This window comes from Oryctolagus cuniculus, chromosome 9 (assembly GCF_964237555.1).
Source record: "Oryctolagus cuniculus chromosome 9, mOryCun1.1, whole genome shotgun sequence".
Taxonomy (NCBI): domain Eukaryota; kingdom Metazoa; phylum Chordata; class Mammalia; order Lagomorpha; family Leporidae; genus Oryctolagus; species Oryctolagus cuniculus.
Genome location: NC_091440.1, coordinates 96332906 through 96359839, shown reverse-complemented (window position 1 = coordinate 96359839; position 26934 = coordinate 96332906). Strand labels below are relative to the sequence as shown.

Sequence of the window (26934 nt, the reverse complement as noted above, 5' to 3'; positions counted from 1 at the left end):
GTTCTTCAAGAAAGAGAAAAAATATATCTGGAAAGAAATCTGTATCTCTCCAAAGAAATGAAGAACAACAGAAATGTCCATTATATGGGCAAATATAAGAGGTCTTCAAAATTTCTATATTGTTTCTTTAACAGATTAAACAGATTAATAGGCTGTTTAAAAGAAAACTAATAATGTATTAAAAGGCTTATTAGTTATGTAGTTTAAATACGTGGTAAATATAACAATATTAAATACAAGAATGGAATTAAGTACAACAGGTTTTGAATTTTGAGATATATATGTATATGTATATATATTTTAATGGACAGCTAAACAAATAAAAGATTATAGCTAAGAAACTAACAAAATTTTAAAAAATAATTAAGGACAAAATCAGCTTGTGAGGTAAAAATTAAGAATAAATGCAACAGATAGAAAACAAATTATAATGTGCTGGATTTAAGCCAAAATATATTTAGAATTACCTTGAATATAAGCAATTTAAATACTCCAATTAATGCAGAGATTGCCATGTTGAATCAAAAACATTAAGACACAACTACATGATTTCTACAAGGGACATCCTGAAAGAATAAAGACACAGGGCAGGTGCCGTGGCATAGCAGGTAAAGCCACCACCTGCAGTGCCAGCATCTCATATGAGCACCAGTTCAAGTCCCAGCTCCTCCACTTCCAGTCCAGGTCTCTGCTATGGCCTGGGAAAGCAGTGGAGGATGACCCAAGTCCTTGGGCCCCAGCACCCACATGGGAAACTCAGAAGAAGCTCCTGGCTCCTGGCTTGGGATCAGTGCAGCTCTGACTGTTGCAGCCATTTGGTGAGTTACCAGTATGGCTGGAAGACCTCTTTCTCTCTCCGTTTCTCTGCCTCTGCCTCTCTGTAACTGTCCTTCAAATAAATCAATCTTTAAAAAAATTTTAAAAGGTGGAAAAAGATTTTTTAAAAATTAGCATAATAAAAACTACTAAAATCATTAATGGAAAAAAGTAACACACATAGCCAATTTTAGGAATCAGAAGAAAATTATTTTTATAGAACATATAGACCATAAGAAGATACTAAGAGCATTTTCTGAAATACTTAGGAGTAAGATTTTTAAAACAGAGATCAAACTCTGAAAAATTTTGAAAACTGATTTATCAAAAACAAAAATTTACTATAACATAGGAAAATCCTACATAAACTAAATAATTAGAATCAGTAGTTACACTTATAGAACATTCCAAATTTTTTTTATTTGACAGGCAGAGTTAGACAGTGAGAGAGAGAGAGAGAGAGAGAAAGGTCTTCCTTCGTTTGGTTTACCCCCCAAATGGTTGCTACGGTCGGCGTGCTGTGCTGAGCCAAAGCCAGGAGCCAGGTGCTTCCTCCTGGTCTCCCATGCGGGTGCAGGGCCCAAGCACCTGGGCCATCCTCCACTGCCTTCCCGGGCCACAGCAGAGAGCTAGACTAGAAGAGGAGCAACAGGGACAGAACCGGCACCCAAACCGGGACTGGAACCTGGGGTGCTGGTGCTGCAGGTGGAAGATTAGCCTATTGAGCCATGGCGCTGGCCCATTCCAAATTTTTAATAAAGAAAATAATCTATTTCCCAGATTCACACTAACCCAAAGAAAGCAGAAGTAGCTGTATAAATTACAGAAATAGCAGACTTCAGAACAAGAACTGTGGTTAATGATAGACACTTCTTAATAATAAAGGGATTAGTTTATCACAACACATTATAATTCTAGATTTGTAATCATTAATAAGATAATTATTAGAAACAAAGAAGAAACTGATATAATTAAATGGCAAATTTAATAAGTCCACACTCCTCTCTCTCTCTTTTTTAAAGATTTATTTATTTATTTAAAAGTCAGAGTTACACAGAGAGAGAAGGAAAGGCAGAGAGAGAGAGAGGTCTTCATCCACTGGTTCACTCCCTGATTGGCTGCAACAGCTGGAGCTGCGCCGATCTGAAGCCAGGAGCCAGGAGCTTCTTCCGGGTCTCCCACGTGGGTGCTGGGGCCCAAGGACTTGTGCCATCTTCTACTGCTTTCCCAGGCCATAGCAGAGAGCCGTAAAGTGGAGCAGCCGGGTCTTGAACCAGCACCCATATGGGATGCTGGCCCTGCAGATGGCAGCTTTACCCACTACACCACAGCACTGGCCCCTAAACACTCCTAAGTGATAGAAATTATGGGTTAAAAATCATTAAGTAAATAGAAGATTTGAACAATATTGTAACCAATTTGACAAAATTAATATTTGTAGAAAACTCCACAACAGCAGAATATACATATTTTTCAAATGTGTAGTCGCTTGCTAGGCAATAAAACAAGTCTTAATAAACCCAAAAGGATTAATATCATAAGAACATGTCCCCTGCCCACAATGCGGTTAAACTAGAAATTAATAACAGCATCATATTAATGAAATGCCTGTGAATTTGAGAATCAAAGAACACACTTATAAATACAGTATGAGTCACAGAAGAAGTCATAAGATATTTGAACAGATCAAAATTGAAAACAGCTTTTCAAATTGTAAGAGGTGAAGCTAAAGCAGTGTGTAGAGGAATGCTTATATCTTTCAATGCTTATATTAGAAAATAAGCTGTGGTGTAGCAAGTAAAACCACCGCCTGTAGTGCTAGCATCCCATATGGGCACTAGTTTGAGTCCTGGCTGCTCTACTTCCGATCCAGCTCTCTGCTATGTCCTAGGAAAGCAGTAGAAGATGGCCATAGTCCTTGGGCCCCTGAAACTGTATGGGAGACCTGGAAGAAGCTCCTGGCTCCTGGCCTCAGACCAGCACAGCTCTGGCTGTTGGCAGCCAAATGGGGAGTGAACCATTGGATGGAAGACCTTTTTCTCTGTCTCTGTCTCTGTCTCTCTCTCTTTCTGCCTCTCCTCTGCTCTCTCTGTAACTCTGACTTTCAAATAAATAAATAAATCTTTTAAAAAAGGAAGAAAGAAAATAAGCACCTAAAATTAGTTATTCAGGAATCATCCCAAAGAAGGTTGGAAAAGAAGAGTAGATGGAGCCCAAATCAAGCAGAGCAAAAATAAAATAGAGAATGAATATAAAGTGGAGACACAATAAGGAAAACCAGTCAAACAAAATATGACTCTTAGACAAGATCAGTAGTTGCTAAATCTCTAGCCAGACTGATCAAATAAATCAAAATACATAAAAGAAACTAATGAACAATATCAAGAATGAAAGAAAAGCCATCACCACAGATTCAACAGATAGTGAGAAATCATGATGAGCATTTTTATGATATAGTTTATATCTTAGATGAAATTGGTAAGCTCCTTGGTGAATTGGACAAATTCCTTAAAAGACATAAATTACAAAATATTTTCCAAGAACTCAAAGACCTCATATTTATTAAAAGTTTTGAATTCTGTTTAAAACCTTCCTATCAGAATCTTTTTTCCATAACTATTAACAAATTTCAATGTCTTCCAAAAAAGAGCAGGAAGAATCACTCCCAATTTATTTATGATGCATCCTTACCCAAAGGGAAAACAAAAGAAAACTACAGCCCAGTATTCCTCCTGCATGCAGGTGCAAAAGTCTCTGCAAGCTTTTAACTAATCAAATCCAGCAGTGTATACACAGCAACATACAGGAGTGGTAATTGAGCCTAGCAGTTACAACATCCATTCCATCTGATGGTTCACTCCCCAACTGGCCGCAATGGCCAGAACTGTGCCGATCAGAGGCTAGGAGCCAGGAGCTTCTTCTGGGTCTCCCACGTGGGTGCAGGGGCCCTACACTTGGGCCATCTTCTACTGCTTTCCCAGGCCATAGCAGAGAGCTGGATCGGAAGTGGAACAGCCAGGTCTTGAACCGGCGCCCATATGGAATGCCAGCACTTCAGGCCAGGGCGTTAACCCACTGCACCACAGCGCCAGCCCCCCAAGAAGTGTTTTGTGGCAGCATATGGTCAAACACAGCAGTGAACATAGCTTGTAGTTTTATGTCCTTGCTTGAATTTTCCCCTTCTTCACTTATTTGTCTAGAAGATTCTTTTATCTGAAAGATAAAGAGGAGAGGGAGAGGGAGAGGGAGAGGGAGAGGGAGAGAGAGAGAATATCTTCCATCTACTGGTTCACTTCCCAAATGCCACAACATCCAGGGCTGGGCCAAGTTGAAGCCAGTAGCCAGGAGCTCCACCTGTGTCTCCCTATGGATGTCAGGGGCCCAGGAACTTCAGCCATCTCCTGCTGCTTCCCAGGCACATTTAGCAGTGGGCTGGATTGGAAGCAAACGCCAGCCCCTCCTTCACTCATTTTTCTCTCCACTTTCCTCCGGTTTCCTTCCTTCCTCTTCCCATAAATATTATGCCTGCTTTTACCAGATTGCCTCCTTGAGAAGATTCACATTTTTTTTTTTAAAGGATTACATCTTTTTCATTTAACAGGGTTCCTAGCATAACGGTTGTTTAAGAAATATTCAAAGAGCAAATGAATGGAATATGTTTCTTTTTTTGTTTCTAATGATAGTAATCTGAATAAAGAATTCTTATGAACTGGTTTCATTTAGTCAAACTTTCACTTATCAGTATTGAGTGCCTTCTGTGTACTAAAACCAGCAGGTAAATAAGCTCTAAAACAGGAATTCTTATGAGGGGAGTAGATGATGTTGCTACATTAGTGGCAGTCTTACACCTACTACTTCCATAGTTGGACACTCAATCCATTCATTTTATACTTGCAAACACAGCAAAATAAAATATATCCATTATACTCACAAAGGAACATTTATATAGTTATAGCTATTGAACAATGAGTTGGTCAGTTAGGAAAATTAGATCATCATGAGTTGGTAGATCTGAATGAATTTATGTGACTCACCTATAGCTCATTTGTAATTAACTTATTTTTAAATAGTTAACTAGGAGTTGCAGAAGTCATTGAGAGCTCTGAGTCTCCCCCATCATGCTGTCTTCGAGAGGCACCATCCATTATCAGAGCAAGGAGATCGGCATTGGTACTGTGGTACAAACTCAGAGACAGCCTCAAAGCTTTATTTTTTAAAAATAGATGCTTGTTTTCCATGTAGATTTTCACATCATTACCACCTTTAACTCTGGGAATCTTTGAACGGTGTTGCAGTGAGGAGAGCCTGATCAAGTATCCAGAACTCTACAGAATTCCTCAGACAGGAGAAACTTTCAACACAAAGGTAAACAGAAACTGTGTTGCAGGTCTGTCACCTCAACTTGATTCCAAAGGCATATTTGGTCTCTTCCTTTTCTGATGTTTTAGGAATAATTGTCTTCTTTTGTCTTTTAAGATTTTATTTCTTTATTTGAGAGGTAGAGTTACAGAGAGAAAGGTCTTGCATCCACTGGTTCACTCCCCAGATGGCCACAAAAGCCTGAGCTGAGCCTATCCGAAGCCAGGAGCTGGGAGCTTCTTCCTGGTCTCCCACGTGGGTGCAGGGGCCCAAGCACATGGGCTGTGTTCTACTGCTTTCCCAGGCCATAGTGGAGAGCTGGATCAGAAGAAGAGCAGCTGAGACTTGAACTGGTGCCCATATGGGATGCTGGTGACACAGGCAGACTTTAGCCCAATAAGCCATAGCACTGGCCCCTGTTAAGATTTTGTTTATTTAAAAGGCAGAGTGACAGAGGAGAGAGAAAAACGGAGAGGTGGGAGGGAGAGAACTTTCATCCATTGGTTAATTCTCCAAATGGACTCAACAGCTGGGCAAGGCCAAAGACAGAAGTAAGGAACTCCATCTGAGTCTCCCGCATGGGTAGCAGGCTCCAAGCACTTGGGCCATCTCCCACTGCTTTCCTGGGTACGTTATCAGGGAGCTGGGTGAAAAGCAGGGCAACTGTGACTCAAACTGGCATTGTGATATAGGATTCCTGCATTGCAAGTGGTAGATTAACAAGCTGCTTCACATCCCCAACACCCAGGAAAATAATTTTAAAACCAAAGGAGGGTCGGTGCTGTGGCATAGCAGGTAGAGCTGCCGCCTATAGTGCTGGCATCCCATATGGGCACTGGTTCAAGTCCCTGCTGCTCCACTTTCAATCTGTCTCTCTAGTATGGCCTGGGGAAGCAGTAGAAGATGGCCTGAGTCCTTGGAACCCTGCACCCACATGGGGGACCTAGAAGAAGCTTCTGGGTCCTGGCTTTGGATCGGCTCAGCTCCAGCCATTGTGGCCATTTGGGGAGTGAGCCAGCGGATGGAAGACCTCTCTCTCTCTCTCCCTCTCTCCCTCTGCCTGTCTGTAATTCTGTCTTTCAAATAAATAAATAAGTCTTTAAAAAAAAGAAGTGCAGCCTGTGCAGAGATTGAAATTCAAGGAATAGAAATAATTTTATGTGGGAAATGAAAAAAAAAGTGTTGTGAAAGAGAAGGAAGCTGTCAGGTGTGGTCTCACTGAGCTGCCTCAGGAGGTATGCTGTGTGTCGGGTGGTCCTGGATAGAACCAAGGAGGAACTTCAGTCTGCCTTCAAATGTGACGTTGCTCCAGGTAATTCTCTTGGGAGAGTTGCTTCCTGAGATCACAGGACTTGTGATTCTCTGGCAGGAAGTCAGGGAGAGTAAAAAGACTTTTATAGGCTGTAAGAGCAATGACACACTGCCTTGTCAATTCTGAATATGCATCTCAATTATTTGTGATGCTTTCAAGAAATATAGACACCTAGAAGAAGCAGAAGTCTTTTGAGTGTATTAAGACTTATATGGTGGCTCAAAGTATGCTTTGCCTTTGAGACAGTTCATCTTTACTTCAAAAACTGTGTAAGGTGAAGTTCGTAATTAATGTTGTTCAAAATTTCTACTTGTTCTATCAGTTATGAAGAGGCATTGAAATCTCCAACCACAATTGTGGGTTTATTTACCATTGAAATTCTACCTATTTTGCTTCCTGTATTTTGAACCTGTTATTAGGTATATTACTATCCACCTATTGTATTGTATTATATATTGGGATTTTTATGTTCTCTTAATTGATCCCTTTATCAATGACCTTTTCCACTTCTGAAAGTGTCCATTGCACTGCAATCTACTTTTATAGTCATGTAATTACTCTAGCTGCCTCTATTTTTTACCCATTTGAATCCCAATATTTAAATGATTCTTGTAGGCAGTTCATACTCTGGCTTTGTTATCCAGTCTGGCCATATGTCCCTTTTAACTGAATGTTTAAGCATTCACATTTGATGTGCTTGCTGATTTGGCTAAATGTAAACTTAGCATCTTGGCATTTTCAATTTATCCTATCTATAATTTTTTCCTTCTTTCTCTTCCTTCATTTGGATTGATTCATTTTCATAAATTCCTATTTATCTTCTTTGTTGGCTTATTAGCTATAACTCTTAGTTTTCTTATGTTAGAACTTGCTTTGGAATTCATGTATGTCTTTAGGTTATTATAGTCTACCTTTAAGTGATATAATACTTTACATATAACATAAAATTTAATTTAGTATACTTCCATTACTTGCCTAATCTTGTGGATATTCATGCTATATACTTTAGAAACTCTTCACTATATTGGTTTATTTTGTTTAAACAATTATTTTTAAGCTAAATAATAGTAAATAATTATTTTTAGACTATTGTTACCCCTATAATTATTTTCAATGATCTATCTTTTGTGTAAATTCACATTATTATCTTTCTTAATTTGTTTCATTCTAAAGGACTTCCTTAAACATTCCTTGCATGAATCTGCTGGCAATGAACTATTTCAACTGTTTTATCTATGAATAAATCTTTCACTTTCATTTTTTAAAATTATTTTTGCTTGGTATGAAATTATGAGTTGATAGTTTCTTTCAGTATTTTCCATCACCTTCTTGTTTGCATTGTTTTGATGTGAAATTGCTGATATCCTCATCTTTATGTCTCTGTATGTAATGTGTCTTTTTTTTTTTTACCTCTCTGGCTACTTTGAACACTTAAAGCAATTATTCCTATTACTGGATGTGAAAATTTCAATTGGGATGCCTTATTCACGTTTCTTGTGCTTCGTAGGTCTGGTGGGGTTCGCTGAGCCTCTTGTATCAGTGGGTTTGTGAGTAGGAGGATGTCTGGGCCTATTCTAGTCTCTGCTTGTTTTTGTAAACAAAGTTTCAATGGGATGTAGTCCTGCATGTTTGTTTACAAAGTATGTAAGTCTGCTTTAGTGCCATAACTTTTGAACATATAAAATACAGCTATTATAATTGTTTCATTATCCCTGTCTTAAAATTACAACATCTGTGTTGATTCTGGGGTGGATTTCATTGACTTATTTACCTCCTTATTTTGGGTAGTGTTTTCCTACCTCTTTGCTTGCCCAGTAATTCTGGATTGAATTCTTAATACCTAAATTTTACCTGGGTAAGTGCTGGGTACATTTGTATTGCCTTTAGTATTCTGTATACTAGAACACAGCAAGTTCATTGGAAACATTTTGATCTTTTTCGTATGACTTAAGAATTGTCACTTAGAACAGGAGCAGTGTTCAGTACAGGGAGAACTATTCTTCACTCCTTTTCAGTCACTGTATTGAGCGTTCCATGAATCTTGAGGTTTTCCAATCTGGCATTTGCTTTTTCTTTTCTAAACTCTTTTCTTACATTTTTTCCTTAAAACTATCTGATTCCAGGAAATTGTGGATATGTCGCTTATATTTTTCCACGCTCTTTTTTAGTCCTTTATTAATGAATATTTCTGGGAAACCTGAAAATAAATGGTATATTTAAAACTGAAGGGGCCGGCGCCGCGGCTCAGTAGGCTAATCCTCCGCCTAGCGGCGCCGGCACACCGGGTTCTAGTCCCGGTCAGGGCGCCGGATTCTGTCCCGGTTGCCCCTCTTCCAGGCCAGCTCTCTGCTGTGGCCAGGGAGTGCAGTGGAGGATGGTCCAGGTGCTTGGGCCCTGCACCCCATGGGAGACCAGGAAAAGCACCTGGCTCCTGGCTCCTGGCTCCTGCCATCGGATCAGCGCGGTGCGCCGGCCGCAGCACGCCAGCCACGGCGGCCATTGGAGGGTGAACCAACGGCAAAGGAAGACCTTTCTCTCTGTCTCTCTCTCTCACTGTCCACTCTGCCTGTCAAAAAAAAAATAATAATAATAAAATAAAATAAAAAAACTGAAGGAATAAAAACTTTTACTTTCATTATTTTTATCATCTAACTAATGTGCACTATTGTTTGATTGAGCTCAGAGACTTCATATTATTGAGAATTGAGAATTTCTTTCAGAAAATTGTTCATGGATTATTGAAAATTAAATTGAGCAAAGTCAAGGTGTAAATGTAAACTAAAAAAAGATGAAATTATATCATACAAAGTACAGAACAAAGTTCCATTTAAAGTTCTGTAATTTCTAAATTGAAAAATATTTATTTCTTTTACAAATTCTTCAGGAACCGGCACTGTGGTGTGTAGCAGGTAAAGTCACTGCCTGCAGTGCCAGTATCCCATATGGGTACTCCTTTGAATCCCTGCTGCTCCACTTCAGATCCAGCTCTCTGCTTTGGCCTGGGAAAGCAGTAGAAGATGCCTAAGTCTTTGGGCCCCCGCACCCATGTGGGAGACCCAGAAGAGGCTTCTGGCTCCTGGCTCCTGACTTTGGATCAGCACAGCTCTGGCCATTGCAGTCATTTGGGGAGTAAACCAGCAGATGGAAGACATCTCTCTCTCTCTCTATGCCTCTGCCTCTCTGTAACTCTGCCTTTCCATAAATAGATAAATCTTTAAAAAAATATTACTTCTTGTTCTGTTACACTGGATAATTTAATCCTTCATAATTTTTTATAACAAATACACCTCAGCTCTATACATTTATATTTAATAGAATAAAAACAGTGTTACATAGTCTTATAATATTATAATATTAAATAATTCCAATGATATTCTATAATTTCAAATTATATTAGCATATAATTCATGAACTATCAAATAATATTATCCTATAATTTTGTAGTCATTTCTTTTTTTTAAAGATTTATTCACTTATATGAAAGGCAGAGTTACAGAGAGAGAGACAGAGAATGTCCTCCAGCTGATTCACTCCCCAAATGGCTGCAACAGGCCAGAATTCCCACATGGATGCAGGGGCCCATGTACCTGGACTGTCCTCTGCTGCTTTCCCATGAGCATTAGCAGGGAGCTGGATCAGAAGTGGAGAAGCCAGGACTCAAACAAGTGCTCATATGGAATGACAACATCGCAAGAGGTGGCTTTACCTGCTATGCCACAGCTCTGACACCTGCAGTCATTCCTTTCAAAGTAAAATAGTGAAATACAAATTTTCAAACACCAGAAAAACATTTTAACTTTGTAACTGTCCTCTTCAGCAAATATACCACACAATATCACATATGTTTATATTCTGATGAAGGTATCATCTTGACTTTCTTCCTTTGTCGTCTTTTAGGTGTTTTGGATCCAGTGTATGAATGCTTTGGTCCACTCCTTCATTCTCTTCTGGTTTCCTGCAAAAATGCTGAAGCATGGTAATGCCTTCACTTTTTCAGATATTCAGCAAAGACTATGTTACTCTCACCAGAATTAATGTTTGAGTCTCTGTGTGCCCACAGAAAGAACTGGAGGTCACAGAGATAAAATTTAGCAAAATATAAAATATTCACCTAATTCTGATATTGGACATTCCTCTGGTTACCAGCCTGCACTTTGAACAGTTAATGGGTGATCTTTAGGACCCGTTCTCTTTGCCTCTGACATGTATAAAGTGAGAACCAATACTTTTGGTGTTAATTTTTAATAAATACCCGAGTCAGGTGGTCTAATGCAAAGCACAGTAGTTCTGATAAACATTTATGATCATAGATGCCTCTTAATTAGTGAGTTTGTTTTTAAGCCTACTTGATTTCCTGTATTTGTTGTAGGAATATGTTTCCCAGTCTTTATTCCAAGTCCTTGCTCCCATGTGAGATAATAATTCAATGTAGAAACAAAATAAGGTACATGAATGAAAGCATAATTTATTTAAAGTGGGAGAGTGAGTATACATTCAGGCATGAGAGTAGACAACCCCACGAGGAAAGATACTCACTACAAGATGGCCACAAAGGAAGAGTATGGCAGAAGGCAAGAAAAGAGCCATTCCACTCCCACGTCCAGTCATCCCTTCTATGGGGTGAGGGTTAAAGCCCTAATGAACATGCAGATGGGGTGGAGTTTGGTCAGGGCTTAGTGTGCATGAGGTTTTCTGGGAGCTTCATGGCATTTCCCCATGGAGCTCAGCTTACATATGTTCAACACAGCATCTACTTCCCAGTCTCAGAACCAGGTCCATCATGGGAAAGTGGGTACACTGGATCGGCATATATGGGAGTGGAGTCAAAGTGTATGTCTGTGAGACAGAAATTGTGAGAATTTCTTCCAGCTCATTTTTCCCTATCTCCCTGCCTATTCTGGGCCCCATGTCATTTTCACTTCTAAAATGTCATAGTTCAATTTAGACTGTAACATGATTCTAACAAGATCATATAAAAATTTAAACTTACACTTGATTATTCAAACAAGTCTTCTTTTCATGACATATGATATTCCCAATACTATTATGTGCAAAATTTTCTTCTAAATTCATTTGGGTCTAATACATCCAAAACTAGGAGATATATTTATAAAGATACCATTTATATACAATGGGTTTATATGTCATATTATAAGATATGAAATTTAATTATATATATATATTGACAGGCAGAGTTAGAGAGAGAGAGAGAGAAAGGTCGGGTTTATATGTCATATTATAAGATGTGAAATTTAATTATATATATATATATTGACAGGCAGAGTTAGACAGAGAGAGAGAGAGAGAGAGAGAGAGAGAGAGAAAGGTCTTCCTTTTCCCTTGGTTCACCCCCCAAATGGCCGCTACAGCTGGCGCACTGCACCGATCTGAAGCCAGGAGCCAGTTGCTTCCTCCTGGTCTCCCATGCGGGTGCAGGGCCCAAAGACTTGGGCTATCATCCACTGCACTCCCAGGCCACAGCAGAGAGCTGGACTGGAAGAAGAGCAACTGGGACAGAATCCAGCGCCCCAACCGGGACTAGAACCCAGGGTGCCAGTGCCGCAGTGCCAAATGAGCCGCAGCACTGGCCAGTTTAATTATTAGGCATTTTTATTAGGTATTTTATTAGGCATTTCTAGCAACTATATACTTTACGTTGGATATATTTAAATTCTAAAAAATAAAATCCTGAAACAAAACCCTCAACAAAATACTAGCTAATCGAATCTAACAATGCATCAGAAAGATCATTCACCCAGACCAAGTAGATGGCATTTATCCCTGATATTCAGGGATGGTTCAACATTGCAAATCAATCAATGGGATACACCACATTAACAAACTAAGAACAAAAACCATATGGTTATCTCAATAGATAAGGAGAAAGTATTTGAGAAAATACAACATCCTTCATGATGAAAACCTTAAAGCAAATTGGGTATAGAAGGAACATTCCTCAACACAATCAAGGCAATTTATGACAAACCCACAGCCAAAATCCTATTGATTGGGAAAAGCTGGAAGCATTTCCACTAGGATCTGGAACCAGACAAGGATGTCCACTCTCACCATTGCTATTTAATATAGTTCTGGAAGTTTTAGCCAGATCCATTAGTCAAGAAAAAGAAATCAAAGGGATAAATTTGAAAAGGAGGAAGTCCAACTATCCCTATTTGCAGATGACATGATTCTATATATAGGGGATCCAAAAGACTCCACTGAGAGACTATTGGAATTCATAAAAGAGTTTGGTAATGTGGTAGGATATAAAATCAACACAGAAAAATCAATAGCCTCTGCATACACAAACAGTGTCATGGCTGAAAAAGAACTTTTAAGATCAGTCCCATTCACAATAACTCCAAAAAGACAGGTTCAGGGAAAGAGAGAGCTCACTAGAGCTCTTCTGAGGTAACAGCAAACCCCAAAAGGCTGGTCTCAAAAATACTAAAACAACATTAGAATGCATAAACAAGTTAAGCAGCCTTTCAGGAAATAAGAGCCATATACAAAAATCAATTTTACTTCTCCACAATAAGGAAAAGTGAACTAAAAATGAAATTAAGAAAGCAATCAGATTTACAGTGTATCAGCATGAATAAAATACTTAACAGAGGCTGGTGCTGTGGCGTTGCCAGTAAAACTGTCGCCTACAGTAACAGCATCCTCTATGGGTGCTGGTTTGAGTCCCATCTGCTCCACTTCTGATCCAGCTCTCTGCTATGTCCTGGGAAAGGCAATGGATGATGGCTCAAGTCTTTGGGCCCTTATACCCACATGGGAGACCCAGAAGAAGCTCCTGGCTCCTGGCCTTAGATTGGCCCAACTCTGGCCATTGCAGCCATTTGGGGAGTGAATCAGCAGATGGAAGATCTCTCTCTCTCTCTCTCTCTGCCTCTGCCTCTGCCTCTCTGTAACTCTGCCTTTCAAATAATAAATAAATCTAGAATTTTTTTTAAATAAAATACTTAACAATAGGTTTAACAAACGAAAGACAAATTTATACTGTGAAGACCATACAAAATATTGTTTAAGAAGTAAAAGAAAGTTTAAAATCAATGTAAAGAAATCCACATTTATGGGCTAGAAGACTTAACATAGTTAAGATGGCAATATTTCTGGCTGACTTTGCTGAAAAAATGGACAAGCTATTTCTAAAATTCAGCTGGAGGCTGGCACCATGACTTACTAGGCTAATCCTCCGCCGGCGGCGCTGGCACACCAGGTTCCAGACCCGGGTCGCTGTATCTGCTTGGGATACTTGGAAGAAGTTCCTGGTTCCTGGCTCCTGGCTTCTGTCTGGCTTAGCCTTAGCTGCTGCATCCATCTGGGGAGTGAACCATTGGATGGAAGTTTTCTCTCTCTCTTTCTCTCTCTCTATAACTCTATCTTTCAAATAAATTAATAAATCTTTAGAAAAAGAAAAGATAAAATTTCGAAGGAAACAAGTAAATGGAAAGATATGACGCATCCATGGATTGGAAGAATTGATAGTTAAAATGTCCATACTATTCAAAATGATCTACAGATTTAATGTAGTTGCTATGCAAATTCCAATTAAAGTTTCCACAGAAAGAAAAAAATCAACCCTAAAATTTGTATTTAACCACAAAAGACCAAAGCAATGTGAGCATTGTGGAGGGAAAAAAAAAAGAAGAAGAAGCCTGGGCATAATACTACCTGGGTTATACTATAGTATACAGCAAGGCTATGTGATCAAAACAGCGTGGTTCTGGCCTGAAGAGGCACATAGGCCAATGGGACCGAATAGAGAGCCCAGAAATTAAGCCACGTATACATCAATTGATTTTTAACAAAGTTACCAAGAATACACAATGAGGAAAGCACAGTTCTTTGATAAATGTTATTGACATGAGTGGTTATCCACATGTACAAGAGTGAAATTAGACCCTTATCTCATACCTTAGATAAAAATCAAGTCAAAATGCATTAAGGACTTACATGCAATACCTGAAACTATAAAATCACTTAGAAGAAAGGAAACAAGGCAAAAGTTCCATGACACTGGTCTGTGCAGTGGTTTCTTGAATATGAACCCCAAAGTACAGGTAACAAAAGCAAAACAGACAAATGGGATTACATGAAACTGAAAAGCTTCTGTAACACTATCGTCTGGTAAAGGATTAACATCCAAAGTATATAAAGAATTCAAACAGCTTAATCATAAGACAGCTGATACCCAAATTAGAGTAGGCTAGGAAGTGAACAGATATTTCTCAAAAGAATACATACAAGCAGTTAACAGGTATGTGAAAATATAATCACTAATCATCACAATGAGATTTCATCTCAAACCTGTTAGAATGGCTTTTATAATAGATAAGTGTTGGTGAGGATATGAAGAAGGAACCTTACACACCGTTGATGGAAATGTGAATTAGTACAGCCCTTATGGAAAACAGTTTGGTGGTTCCTGAAGAGTTTAGAATTTTGCTTCCCCAGAATGGAATAAAGCATTTGTGAATTATGCAGCAAGAGACTTGTATCCAGAATATGTAGAGAATACTTAAGTCAACCATAAAAAGGCAAATGACACAATGTTTTAAATAGGCAAAGGATTTAAATGGACATTTCTCCAAAGAACAAATAACCAATAAAAACATGAAAAAATATTAAACATCATTGATCCTTAAAGCAATATAAATTAAACCCACAATGAGATACCACTTCATAGCAATTAGGATAACTATAATTAAATAGCAGATTCAAGAAGTGTTGACAAGGTTGTGGAGAGATTGGAACCTTCACGTACTGCTGACCAGAATGCAGCACAGTACAGCTGCTTTGGAAAAGAGTCTGCATGGGGCCGGCACTGTGGCATAGCGGGTAGATCCACTGCCTGCAGTGCCAGCACCCACATGGGCGCCTTCCACGCAGATCCACTGTGTCTCCTCCTCCCACAGAATTCCCACTGCTTGCATTCCTGTTTTAATATGTTTTTCTAATCTTTAATTCTGGGTTGGTCTTCTTTGTTCTGTTTGTGTGACCTTATGATACTCAGGAAGGTTTGAATTTTTGTTCTTATGGTCATTTTTTATTATAAGTATATATAAGCAATATTCTATTTCTGTAGAAAAATCCATTTGTTTCCTTTGTGAAGAATGGCAGAATTATCCTATTTCTCTTCCTTCTTTTTATTTTCCCTTTTCCCCAGCATCCCCTTATCTTGTATACGGTATGCCTTCATACTGTGAAATATAATTCTATTACTTGATTTGCTAGCTTTGAATGTTTTCCAGGGACTTGCAGTTAGTATTGATGAGACAATCTGTAGATGTCCTTTACTTCCCATCTGCCTCACCTGCACCTTGCATACTATGTAAATGGAATGATTTCCACACTATGTGGACATGCAGAAATTACAGTCACATTGATCATCCTTCCATCACAATTGCTTTTGCCTGCTTTGTCTTTTATAAAATTTTTTAAAGCTTTATTTATTTATTTATTTAAAGAAAGAGCAACAGAGAGGCGGGGGGAGAGACAGAGTGAGAGGGCTTCCATTCACAGGTTCCAAATAGCCACAACAGCCAGGGCAGGGCCAGGCCAGAGCCAGGAGCCAGGAAACCCATCGAGGTCTCCCATGTGGGTGGCAGGGCGTAAGCACTTGAACCATCTTCTGCTGCTTTCTCAGGTGCATTAGCAGGGAGCTGAGTCAGAAGCAGGCAACGGCTTAACTCGTTGCACCATAACACAGGCCCCAGCCTGCTTAATCTTAACTCTACAGTTCAATGTATCAAACACTCACAGCCTGCCATATTACTGTGGCTTCTCTGATGATTTCTTTGTTGGTTGATTACACTGGGTTTTGTTGCAAAATTCCCTGGTGAGTATTCCTCATGTGATGAATTTTGCTGTACTTTTGCACTCATTTACTTTTAAACCATTTAAAAATATATTTTATATAAATGACCAAAATTGATAGTACAATGAATAATTACCACACAAAATCATGAAACACAACATTCTTCTTTTTCCTAACAGTTTATTTATTTTTATTTTGAAGATTTATTTATTCATTTGAAAGATAGAGTGTCGCTCCCCGTCTTCGTGGAGGAACGACACAGGACCCTGCGCTGTTCTTTCGTCTGCTCGGCCCTCCCCGGGTTTGCTGCTGGTTCTTCCCGGGTTGGCTACTATCCCTTCCACCTCCGTGGAAGGGCAGTTCCCCCTGGCCACATTCCCCACTTCCGCAGGGGAGTGGCACACCGCCGGCCGGCTCTCTCGGAGGCTGCACAGGTGTTCCTCTTAGATGTTCCCCTTAGATGTTCCTGGTGCATGCCGTCTCTCTCCTCCTTTATAGTCCTCCTCCGCCAATCCCAGCTCGGCTGCCCACACGCCGAGTACGCTGCTCTCCAATCAGGAGCAAGTCCTACAGTTTATTGGTTGAACTGGAGGCAGCTGTGTAGAAGCTGTTTTCTTCTCTCCCAGCACCATATTGTGGGAGAGCAGGTGCATAGAATAAGTCTTAATTCCAGTAACAGTCTAGTCTGAGCTGCTCCCCACAGATCCCCCTTTCTTTTTATTTTTTTGGCGTTGATACACGCCTGTCTTCGGTGTCCCGCGGCACACACTCTGCTCTACTTGCTAGAGTTGCCACAGGTTCTTACAAGTCCTATCAATCAGGCAAACCGAATCCGGGTCCTCTCTTCGCCATGCTGTGAGGAGGTTTTTAGGCGCTGATGCGTGCCTGTCTTCGGTGACCTGCGGCTCATACTCTGGTCGAGCCACCTGCTGGTGCTTACCGCCTTACTAATCAGGCAGACCGAATCCAAGCCTTCTCATTGCCGTATTGTGGGGGAGACCTTTACTGATGTTAATTCGTGCCTGTCTTCGGTGACCTGCGGCGCATAAGCTGCTAGCTGCCGCAGGTGCTCATCGTGCTCATCGCCTCACTTAATCAGGCAGACCGAATCCAAGCTCTCACATTGCAGTGTTGTAGGGAGGCCTTTCTATTTCTCTATTTCTCTATCTCCGGGCATTCCTATTTCTCCCATTTTACTTCTATCTTCCAGCATTCCTATTTCTCTCACTTTACTTCTAAACTTCTGTTTCTCTTATCCCTGCGGCTTCCCGGCGCCCGCCCGAGGCTGCTTCTCGGCACCTCGCCCCGCGGCAGCTTCACGGCTCTGCGAAGGCTTCCCGGCGCCTCGCCCCGCCGGCGCCCGCCCCGCGGCGGCTTCACGGCTCTGCGCGGCTTCCCGGCGCCTCACCCCGCTGGCGCCTGCCCCGCGGCGGCTTCCCGGCTTTGCGCCACTTCAGCCCGCGCTTCTCTCATCTGCGTGGCTCGGCTTCGCGCGCACACTCCGCGGTCTCCACGCACTTCGCGCCCGCACCACGGCCTCGCGCCAGCCCTGCGTTCCCTATCTATTCACGCCCCGTGCTCTCTCTGCACGCGGCGGCTTCCGCGAATGTTTCCGCCACCACCGGCATTCAGTCCAAGTTCCCCGGACTAACCTGGCGAATTCCAACCTGGCGGCCCACGTCTCTGCTTCTGGTTCCAGATCTTCGCCTCTTGCTCCCCGGGGTGACTTGAATTCCAAGGTGGCTTATGTCTCCGCCTTGGCCTGCACTCGCGGCTTCATCCTCCCTAACATTTTTCTCTACCCGGTATGTTTCCTTAAGTTTTCTTCCAACAATATTCCTCTCATTTCTCCTGGCTTCTCCCCACAGTCCGTATCCAAGTCTAAGTTTCTTATAGGTTTCACTTTCACTTTCAACCTGCAGTCCGTATCTAAGTCTAAGTTTCTTCTTGCTTTCACTTTAAATCCTAACTTCTTTCCCACAGTCCATATCCGAGTCCAAGCCTCCTCCAGGTTTCACTTTCGCTTTCAATCTCCTAGCTTCCCCGCCATAGTCCGCATCCGAGTCTATGAAAGCTTTCACTTTCGCTTTCAATCCTAACTTCTTTCCCACAGTCCATATCCGAGTCTATGCCTAGGCTTTCAATAGCTTCTTCCGGCACCTAGGCTCTTTGCTAGTCTCTCTCTCCGGTATTTTCCCACTTCTTCCCGTTTCTTCCCTCCTAAGTTTCCTATCCGAGTCACGGCACCACTATGTCACTCCCCCTCTTCGTGGAGGAGCAACACAGGACCCTGCGCTGTTCTTTCGTCTGCTCGGCCCTCCCCGGGTTTGCTGCTGGTTCTTCCCGGGTTGGCTACTATCCCTTCCACCTCCGTGGAAGGGCAGTTCCCCCTGGCCACATTCCCCACTTCCGCAGGGGAGTGGCACACCGCCGGCCGGCTCTCTCGGAGGCTGCACAGGTGTTCCTCTTAGATGTTCCCCTTAGATGTTCCTGGTGCATGCCGTCTCTCTCCTCCTTTATAGTCCTCCTCCGCCAATCCCAGCTCGGCTGCCCACACGCCGAGTACGCTGCTCTCCAATCAGGAGCAAGTCCTACAGTTTATTGGTTGAACTGGAGGCAGCTGTGTAGAAGCTGTTTTCTTCTCTCCCAGCACCATATTGTGGGAGAGCAGGTGCATAGAATAAGTCTTAATTCCAGTAACAGTCTAGTCTGAGCTGCTCCCCACAATAGAGTTACAGAGAGGCAGAGACAGAGGTACAGAGAAAGAGAGACAGAGATCTTCCATCCACTGGTTCACTCCCCAAATGCCCTCAACTGCTGGAGCTGGGCTGATCTGAAATCCGGGAGCCAGGAGCTTCTTCCAGGTCTCCCATGTGCGTGCATGGGCCCCAGCACTTGGGCCATCTTCCACTGCTTTCCCAGACCACAGCAGAGAGCTGGATCGGAGGCTGAGCAGCCAGGTCTTGAACCAGATTCCATATGGGAAGCCAGCACTGCAGTCTATGACTTTTACCTGCTACAACACAGGGCCAGCCCCCTTATGGATTATTATTACAGGCAAAATGCTTGTTTCTTTATGTTACTGTTCATGGAATTAGAATTTTCTGTCCCAGGTATTTGAAAACAGTTCTTGTAAGTAGTGTACTTTTTTTTTTCTTACTTATTTGACAGGTAGAATTAGACAGTGAGAGAGAGAGACAGAGAGAACGGTCTTCCTTCTGTTGTTCACCCCCCATGAAGCCAGGTGTTTCCTCCTGGTCTCCCACGTGGGTGCAGGTGCCCAATCACCTGGGCCATTCTTCACTGCTTTCCTGGGCCACAGCAGAGAGCTGGACTGGAAGAGGAAGCTGGGACTAGAACCCAGTGCCCATATGGGATGCCGGTGCTGCAGGCAGAGGAGTAGCCAAGTGAGCCATGGCGCCGGCCCCACAAGTAGTGTACTTTAAAAAACAAATTTGCTGGAGGAGTAAGGGAAGCACTAGCTCTCATTCACTGCTTCATTTCCCAAGTGTCTGCAGCAGTGAGAGCTAGGCCAAACAAAGCTGGGATCCAGGAACGCAATCCAGGTCTCCCATGTGGCTGGCAGGCACCCGACTCCTTACACCATCACTGCTCCCTCCCGGGATCTGCTGGAAGCCAGAATCAGAAGCACAGCTGGGACTTGAACCCAGGCTCTCTCTTTCGGCACGCTGGCATCTTGGTGCTAGGCCAGATGCCTACAGGCGTGTATTTTGGGGAATGTCTCCCGAGCTCTGCTGCTGTAGGCACACTTGGTGCTTCCATCAGAGTCTTTACCGCCAGTCACCAAACGCAGCTCCTGGGCTCAGCTCAGCTGCCTGACGCCCTCATTAGCCTCTGACTTTGTGGGGCTTTTTGTCTCCTGGAGTCCTGACGTCGATTTCGTGGAGGTTTCTCAGTTGGCGTTGTTTCGTATAAAATCCAGGAAGCAAGGAATTTCTGTCTCATTCCATAGTGTTCACTGGACGCTTCCCTCCAACCCCGCTGTACTTGGTAATTTCTCCCTGTCCATGGCAAACATGTATCTGAACAGTAGGAGTCAATATTGCTTTCCTGCACAGTGGTTTTATTTCCTCCAGTCAACGGTAGTGTTCTTCTCATCTATACTATCTTCCTACTCCCAGTAAAACTCTAAGTCTAGGTCAGCACCCACCCCAGAACCATGGTTTTCACTTTCCTAGCTTGTCTAACCTGACCCATGTATTTATCTAAGTTTCTATCAGTCAAATGCCCCAAACAATCCATTGTATATGGTCTTAGGATAGGATTTGGCCTTGAATATTTTAATGGGTTTGAACTCAGGGGAAAACAGAATAAATAATCTTCAGATGCATATGTATAACATCTGAATGGTATTAGGGCCAGGAATTTTCACTCCAAAATTTTCATACCTACCAGGATCAGAAACCACCAAAATATAACTGAAAAAATTTTAAATATAAAAATGGTCTTAGAAATCACCCATGGCAGCTCACCAGGCTAATCCTCCACCTGTGGCGCTGATACTCCGGGTTCTAGTCCTGGTTGGGGAGCCGGTTCTATCCCGGTTGCTCCTCTTCCAGTCCAGCTCTCTGCTGTGACCCAGAAAGGCAGTGGAGGATGGCCCAAGTCCTTGGGCCCTGTACCCACATGGGAGACCAGGAGGAAGCACCTGGCTCCTGGCTTCAGATTGGTGCAGCCCGCCGGCTGTAGCGGCCATTTGGGGGGTGAACCAACAGAAGGAAGACCTTTTTCTCTGTCTCTCTCTCTCTCACTGTCTATCTCTGCCTGTCAAAAAAAAAAAAAAAAAAAAAGAAATCACTCTCATCTTAGGATAATACTGACATTTCATATAGGATGAAAATCATACATTTTGTGGAAGATTTAGCAATAGCTGGAGGAAATTAAAATTTTCACCGTGATTTCAAATTATTATTTTAGTAATTATAGTTTTAGCAATCTTAGAAAAGGAATAGCATGGAACTATAATGACAAAATTGTTAAAACTCCTATTAACTAACATCACTCATTGGACAGGTTGGGTTTTGAATTTTATGTTCTTCCAAATGGTTTTGATATATGTGAAACTTGGATTACTAATCACATTCATGTACTCCTGTGACTTATTTAACCATTTGATAATGTATTTTTGGAGAGAGTAAGAGGTGAAAGAAAGTGCCATGATCATGACAGGCAAAGGAAGCATTGTTGTCACTGATGGCAAGTTAGAAATATGACTGATAATTGTACATCTTTGGTGCCAGTAAAAATAAATTTATGTAGTAGAATAAATTCAACCTCTGTGTTTCAGACTCTGTGAAGATTAAAAAAAAAAAACTTTTCTCTTTTCAGATATAGTCTTACAACATGGCTACACTACAGACTATTTGTTTCTTGGAAATTTTATTTATACGGTAAGATCACCCATGTACATGAAATCACTTTTTCTAGTTTCTAATTGAAGAAATTAAGTCAAACATTCTAAGACAGTGGAAGTCTCCTTCACACTCCAAAACCTTTGCCAATAGCAAGCTACCAACCCCACCCCCTTTTTGTGATACAAGATGTTCTTATGCATCTTAATTTTTCACTATATAATGAAACTTATTGATGGTTTCAAATCAGCCCTTAAATATCTACCTCATCCTTTCAAGGATGCTCGTGTGAACAACATACCATTGCCTAGTCAGCCAGTCTCCTGGGAAAGGACGTTGAAGTTGACCTTGATCCTTTGACTGTCTGAACAGTGCTGCAAAGGCTCTTCCTGATGTCCATGACCAAGTGAATCTTAAGGATGTATTTCCACAAGTGCAAAAGCTGGATCCGAGGGTATTGTGAATTTTGAAAGACATTATAAAATATTCCTCCAAAGAGGCTGCACAAATTTAGCAATAAGAATGCTGGATTCCTTAAGACCCCATAGGAAGTGATATTACTGTATTTGGATCCAGTGGATGGAATGATACCCTATTGCAGGTTTTACTTTGAGAATAAACATTTGCATAAAATGAAATAGAGCAATCACAGAATTTTCACTTTCTGTGTCTGTCTTTACTAATTACTCTATTGGGTTGTCGATCATTGTCTTATTAATTATAAGTAATTACATACTAAAGATGTTGATTGTTTTCTCATACTTCTTTCGAAAATACTTACCCAGTTTCACATTAGCACTTGCCAATATATATTCTGCATATAAACTTTATGAAATTAAGTTTATTAATATTTTATTTATGACTTCTAAGTCTTGTGTCTGCAGTTACTGCTATCAGTTTCTTATCCATAATTTTAAACATAAATGCATATTCAACGTTGTGTTATCCCATCTGCATGTAAGTAAAAACATTCCTCTGCATTTTGCGTTATTTATTTTTTCATTTAACAACATATTATAAACCATTTGCTCCATGTTTTCCCCTGTGTAAGAAATAACTTATTAGGATATTGCCTCCTTTCACTTTCACTGGTTGTCTTATTTATATTATTAGTTGTGATTTTAGGTCTATATTACACATTTTTTAATATCAAATATGACTAGATAGTGTTTTCTCTCTTAGTGGGAAATGTGCATAGAACAAGGTTCCTTCTTTTCAAATCCCGCTGCTTCAGGCCTTATCCTTTTCTCAGCTCTAGGAAAAAATCAATAAAATCAAGCAAGATTTTGTTTCTTTGTTTCCTTCACTAACCAACATTTCTTGAGACCTGTCGTGTAAAACACTCTGTTGAGTGTTAAACAGATGTCAGTAAACCCAAGCAAGTCCTCCCAAAAATTACATTCTACAGAGATAACAGTAGGATCTTTAGATAGAGTCAAATTCTTCCATGTTACTTATAGAGAATGTGAATGTCAGAACTGATGCATGAGCATTGGTTTTAGTCATAGGTTACAGAGTTTCTCAGCGTATTTATATGAGTGCATACACACATACAAAGAGAGACCTCATTAAGATGCCAGAGTAAACTGATGTCATGGACTCTCAATCTCCCAAGGCTAAAAAATATATATAACCAAAATGGTAAATCCAACAATAAAAATTATAGCAAAATAATTCACCACAGCAGCTGTAGAAGAAAAGGAAATTAGCAAAATGCTTTTTACAAAGACACCTCAACGTTGGTGCTGCTGGAGAAATACAGCAAGAGTCGGCAGGTTCAGCCTGGTATGGGCACTAAGCTCTCTGGGGTCAGCACGTTGGCAGAGAGGTCAGTGACGGTACCAGGGGTGGGGGGGTCAGGAAAGCACTGGGGAGCGGTGGATTCTGACAGAAATTTGTCATGCGTTTTCCCATCTCTTTCTCCCTCCCCTGTCACCTCCCACAGTATGTAGTGGTTACCGTTTGTCTGAAAGCTGGGTTGGAGACAATGTCTTGGAACAAAGTGAGTATTCTTTAGGATTTCTTCTCAGATTTACTTTTTTTTTTTTTTTTTTTTTTTTTACAGGCAAAGTGGACAGTGAGAGAGAGACAGAGAGAGAAAGGTCTTCTTTTACCGTTGGTTCACCCTCCAATGGCCGCTGCGGCTGGTACGCTGTGGCCAGTGCACCACGCTGATCCGAAGCCAGGAACCAGGTGCTTATCCTGGTCTCCCATGTGGGTGCAGGGCCCAAGCACTTGGGCCATCCTCCACTGCACTCCCTGGCCACAGCAGAGAGATGGCCTGGAAGAGGGGCAACCGGGACAGAATCCGGCGCCCCGACCAGGACTAGAACCCGGTGTGCCGGCGCCACTAGGCGGAGGATTAGCCTAGTGAGCCGCGGCGCCGGCTCAGATTTACTTTTAAACTTCAGAAAAAATAAACTTTCTTTCCTGGTCTCCATTTTACTTTCTCTTGTGTTGCATACTCAGGTGATGATTTAAACTGGGTGAAGGCAAAATTATCCATCTAATGTCTTTAGGCTGTTGATTTTTTCCTGCCTTTAACTTGAAATTAATTCAAGTTATCATGCCGTTAATTGAGACCCTTCATTTGCTACTAGTATCCAAATTCAGAATTATAATAGAAACTTTAGCTAATTCAGAAAAAGAAGGAAATATATATTCTCAATACAGTTAAATGCAAATGATATTAACATTTTGATTTATATTCTTTCAGTCTTTCTTTAGATTTTTTTCTTAAAAATAGAATCACAAGTTACCTAATATTATGTAACACTTTTTTTGCTTAGTAATAAGCCTTTAGCAGTCTTCTAAAATCTTTCATTTTTATGCTCACTTAATGTCTGTATCGTATTTCATCACATGAATACTTAACATTATTTTAATAGAATAATTGTCTTAACATTTATTATTATAAACAATATGTCACCAATTTTATTATGAATGTACAAGAGGATACTTAAAAAGTTCTTGGAAAATAGAATTAAATGATAAATTCATTTTTAAATGTTTATTCATTTATTTGAAAGGTAGAATGAGAAGGAGAGAGAGAGAGAGAGAGACGGAGAAAAGAAGAGAGATCTTCCATCTACAGGTTCACTCCCCCAGATGCTGGCAACAGCCAGGTTTGAGCCATGTCAAACCCAGGAACCTAGAACTGAGACTGGGTCTCCCATGTGGGTGACAGGGGCTCAAGGACTTGAGCTATCACATTTTCAGGAAGCTGCATGGGAAGCAGAGTAGCTGAGATGCAAACCAGGGACTCTGATATGGGGTGCTGGAATCCCAAGTGAATGCTTAACTCACTGCCCACAGTGCCCTGATAAGTTTATTCTGATGCAAAACTTTTTGAAGTGCATGCATAGGATGGGGGTCTTTTAAAAGCTCATGGAAAATGAATATGAATAAAAGACTATTATGGGTTTCAAAATAGCTTTGCACCAAAATAGCCTAATTTTTAATTCCATTTTTCCATGGACATTTTGAAGTACCCTCATACATACACTTGTGTACTTAAAGACATAAATAATCTCCATAGGTTATTATTAAAAGTGGAACCTCTAATGAGTTAAGCAGAATTTTATTTTTATGAATTTATCAATAAATTAAGTAATAAATATATATACATAGGTACCGTTATGAATGAGCTGTTTTTAGAAGTTCCACTCAAAAAGTTAATAAGAGAAAGTGAATTTTTATTAGCCTATCACCTTTAAAGAACCAAGATGAATGTAAATTATCACATATTTTTTCTCTGATGTTACTGTTTAGAGTTTTTGACTGGTGCTATCTTCCAAACTGTACTGACCATTTCTGAACAAAAATATTACGTGAGCAATTCATAAGGCCTACTAGTTTTAAGTGTGGCATCATACCACATAGATGAAACAGAAATGTCGAAAATATTCGGTTTCTGCTTTTAATTGTTGCTAAATTTGCTCCAGGGAGAGTATTGCCTAGATGCAGGAACACTCACACCCACACGTAGTGAATCTCACTTGTTAATTTTTTCAAGTCCAGAGTAGACTTAGCAACAAGTAGAGGTCTCTCTTCAGCCCCACCCCCCATCTCCCAGGCTTCTGTCTCCAGAAGGAGTCTGGGAGGGAGCACTTGTGAGGGGACTGGTCTCGGCTTCTGCTTCTTGTGGGGCTGGGGTTGCAGAAAGTGCAGGATGCTAGAGGTCAGTCTCAGGGCTGGGGAAACCCTTCTGTGCCCAGGGCCATGTGCACATTCATAACATCATTCTCAGGCCACACAAAACGAGCAATTTCAAAAGGAGCCTGCTGTAGACATATTGAATTTCGAGTCCTGCCTGTGGTCACCATGGCAGGGCCAGAGCAAATGATTACACCGGCCTGGGCCCAAGGAATGAGCTCTGGAGGCAGCAAAACGCCTCTCAGAGCCGCACGGTGGCTTGCCACTGCCCCCTGGAGGACTGTCCCTGTGAACACCCACCTGGAGAGACTTGCCCAGCATTTTGCAGCTAATGCAAACCTGAACATAAAAACACATTGCAGTGTTTCGAAAATTCAAAGCTCCCAGCTGTTCCCATGATCTTCTGCATGATCCGCACCAGGAGGCCAGCTCTATTTGCTCCAACCAGAAAGAGGAAACTCTTTGACTAACAGGTGTCTATTTAAAGAGTGAAAAATTGCATTTGAAGATGATTGGTGACTGCATGTCAACACATACTTTGAGAAGTAGCAGGTCGGTTTTTCCCTCCTTGTTTTTGCTGCTAGGACGTAATCACTGCCAAGCAGTACCTAAGAGGAGATGACAGAATTCAAACCCTGAAGAAGTCATCTAGTGCAGATAATAAGTAGCATATACAGATAATAAATAGATTGCCACTAGAGACAGTAGACCACTGCCCAGCATAACCAGAAGTTCAGGACAGCACTCTCTGAGGGCCCCCTTACTATTCCTCTGCTAACACAAACCACACCAGAGCAACCACAGGTAACCATTCAGGTGTGACCTTAATATTAACCACTGTGGAATTTGGCCTAAGTTCCCAGGCCCGGACACAAGCAATGATCTTTCAGCCAGGCTCCCATGCATGGTTCATCAATTTAAAAGCACAACTTCTGCCATTGGCTCAGAAGCTTTTATACAGAACAAATAAGAATTGGTCGGATTTTTGTCTCACTTATTTATTTATTTTATTTTTTGGTCCTTAAGAAAGCTCTATGTTAATCAGTAGGCAGAAGCAGATAGTCTTGCAAAAGAACCCATCAGCTGTGTGAACT

General features: G+C 41.2%; 1 protein-coding gene across 7 annotated transcripts in view; it reads left to right on the top strand.

Moving 5' to 3' along the window:
- Window positions 1-26934, top strand: part of LOC100358094 (phospholipid-transporting ATPase IB) — a 167132-nt gene that overhangs the window by 123282 nt on the left and 16916 nt on the right. For 6 of the 7 annotated variants that reach the window (XM_070049180.1, XM_070049181.1, XM_070049177.1 and 3 more), the window contains exons 30-33: window positions 5059-5181; window positions 10385-10463; window positions 21663-21724; window positions 23631-23687. In XM_070049180.1, coding sequence (XP_069905281.1) covers window positions 5059-5181; window positions 10385-10463; window positions 21663-21724; window positions 23631-23687 — 321 coding nt within the window. Of the gene's footprint in view, window positions 1-5058; window positions 5182-10384; window positions 10464-21662; window positions 21725-21964; window positions 22162-23630; window positions 23688-26934 lie in introns of those variants that run through there. The other variant, XM_070049184.1, reaches the window with a different exon arrangement.